Source organism: Neophocaena asiaeorientalis, unplaced genomic scaffold (genome assembly GCF_003031525.2).
Source record: "Neophocaena asiaeorientalis asiaeorientalis breed wild unplaced genomic scaffold, Neophocaena_asiaeorientalis_V1.1 scaffold132, whole genome shotgun sequence".
In the NCBI taxonomy this organism is placed as follows: Eukaryota; Metazoa; Chordata; class Mammalia; order Artiodactyla; family Phocoenidae; genus Neophocaena; species Neophocaena asiaeorientalis.
The window spans coordinates 2,004,104-2,006,635 of NW_020173393.1; the positions used below are offsets into that span (position 1 = coordinate 2,004,104).

The following is a 2,532-nucleotide window of genomic DNA, read 5'->3' on the forward strand; positions in this document are numbered from 1 at the left end:
TTGATTGTCATAGAATACTCCCCCCCTAATAATTCCAACAGTATTTGTACTTGGGGCCTCAGAGAATTTTACCAAACCCCTCCCCCCCCCACACACACTCACACACACAAATATACACTGTAAGGAGGATATTCAGGGGATAAGGAGAACATGAAACTATCTTTTACAAAGGGTGGGAGCAGATCTCAGAATTAAGATAAACTTGTCCACCGGTTCTCAAAGAGATCAAACTTTTTTTTTTGCGGTACGCGGGCCTCTCACTGTTGTGGCCTCTCCCGTTGCGGAGCACAGGCTCCGGACGCACAGGCTCAGCGGCCATGGCTCACGGGCCTAGCCGCTCCGCGGCATGTGGGATCTTCCCGGACCAGGACACGAACCCGTGTCCCCTGCATCGGCAGGCGGACTCTCAACAACTGCGCAACCAGGGAAGCCGGAGATCAAACTTTTTAAGAAGTTCAAAATCTGGAAAACAAATCCCTTAAAACAGAGGTCAGCCACCCTAAGACTAAAAAGTCTGCTCTGCAGCTTGTTTGTGTTCAGCCCACTAAGAATAGTTTTACATCTTTAAATGGTTGGGGGAAAAAAAAATCAAAAGAAGTATGCTATCTCGTGACGTGAAAATTATATGAAATTCAAATTTCAGAGTCCATAATAGTGTTTTATCAGGACACAGCCACTGTCCTTTGAAGTATTAACATTTAAGGCTGCCTTTGAGCTGCTGTGCTAGAGTTTGAGTAATTGTGACAGAGACCATCTGGCTTGCAAAGCCTAAAATATTTAGCTCTTTACAGAAAATGATGGCTGACCCCTGCCTTAAAACAACCCGCATTCACTGCCCATTTGGAAAGTCTTCTGTCCCTCAGAGGGCAGCGTACCCGGTTGGAAGGGCGCTAATCTAAATTCACGACCCTGGACAAGTCCTTCCTTTCCGTGGGCCTCAGTTTCCCCAGTTGCCCATCTGTAAAACGGGGTTAGGCACAGTGATCTCCCGTCACCTGCCTAGCAGGGGATCGGGGATCCGGGTTGCTGGAGGCCAGGGATTCGGGTGGACTAAGCGGCCCGGTCCACGGGGCGGGTCCCTCGGGTTTCCAGCTGGGCGGGCAGGCGTAGCGCCCCGGAGGCCCAGCTTTCGTTGGGGAATTCCTAGGAATGGGGGGGGGGTGCGGGCGAGGGGGGCGGGCTGGGGCGGGGCCGGGGCGGGACCGATCACCGCCTATAAGAGGGCACGCGCGCCAGCCCTGGCCACCAGCCTTCGCGCTCTCTCCGGACAGTGGTACGATGGCCCCCGCCCGCCTGCTCGCGCTGCTGTGGCTCCTCGTGGGCGCCCTTGCCGTCGCCGCCGAGTCGGTGGGTACTGGGAGATCCCCGGGGGGACGGACTGGTGCCGCCTTTGTTCCTGGGATCCTGCGATGCGGGGGCAATGGGGAGGGGGATGCGCCGCCCCCAGCTAGACGCAGAGGCCAGAGACACTTTGTTGGAAACTTGGCTCCAGGGTCCCACGGAGGCTCCGGGGAGAGGGGGGGTGGGGGCCTCCCTCGCGCGCCGTGCGCCCCCAGCCTGTTGCGCTTCCCGTCTCCCTCTGGCCTCAGTCCCGCCGCGGGCTCAAGGCTCGGACGTGACTAAGCTGGTGTCACCTCGTTTCCCCTCACCCTCTCGCCCCTTCCCTGGTGATCCTGGGGCAGGGTCGGAGCCCTGACTCCCCTTCTCGCCCTCTAGAATCCGAGATGGCCTGGGAGTGAAGAGGGCTGCCTGTAGTAGGAATGGGGAGGGGTTTAGGGTTCTGCAGGGCCTTGTTTCACACACCGGGGCAAGAAGTGAGCCCTGACCTCCGTTCTGGCCGCAGCCCTGCCACTGGCCTGTGGCTCCGGGCAAGGCCCTGCCCCTTCTGAGTCTCGATTTTCCCATCGGCCCAAAGCGTATGGGGGACTGGGACAGTAGGTGACCAGTGCTTCTTTAGGGTCCCTACAAAGTTGGGACGCTGATTTTTCAAGGGTGGACTGGAGGGGACGGTTTAGGCTCACCACTTGGCCAGGAGTCAAGTCTCTGCTCTCCGCCCCAAGAGAGTTTAGCGCTGGGGAAACCTAAAGCTCCCACTTTGGGGTGGGGTGAAGCGGGGCTGGGGGAAGAGAAGGTCTCAGTGAGCCCCGAGGAGCGTCCTTCTCACCGCTTACTGGTCCCTGCTGTAGTTTACAAAGTCTGGGGCCCACCAGAAGCTCCGTTCGTCCCAGCAGCCAGCTGGGAAGGAGTGAGCCAATCACATCTGGGAATTTGGGGTGCAGGAATTGCTGAGAGGCAATCTGACCCCCACCCCCCAAAAAAGCCTGGGCTTTGTGCTTCCTTGGTGCCCTTAAACCTCGGTTTTGGGGAGAGCAAGTCCAGTGACGTTTAATCATTAATGTCAATTCTTTATGGGGCTCCTATTCCTCTGGGATTACTTAGGGGTGCTCGTTTCTGCCTGGCAGGCTTCATCTGAGGTATGGGTGAGACCCTGAGCTATACCCACCCCTGACCCCAGCCCCCCTTCCACCCCGT

The 2,532-nt window shown here is 57.4% G+C and overlaps 1 protein-coding gene across 1 annotated transcript in view; it reads left to right on the plus strand.

Moving 5' to 3' along the window:
- The first annotated feature begins 1,256 nt into the window (after window positions 1-1,256).
- SDC4 (syndecan 4) overlaps window positions 1,257-2,532 on the plus strand; it is a 20,417-nt gene continuing 19,141 nt past the window's right edge. Inside the window, exon 1 of the mRNA XM_024746867.1 lies at window positions 1,257-1,347. Within this exon, the coding sequence (XP_024602635.1) occupies window positions 1,279-1,347 (69 nt within the window). The 5' untranslated portion in view covers window positions 1,257-1,278. The remainder of the gene's footprint in view (window positions 1,348-2,532) is intronic.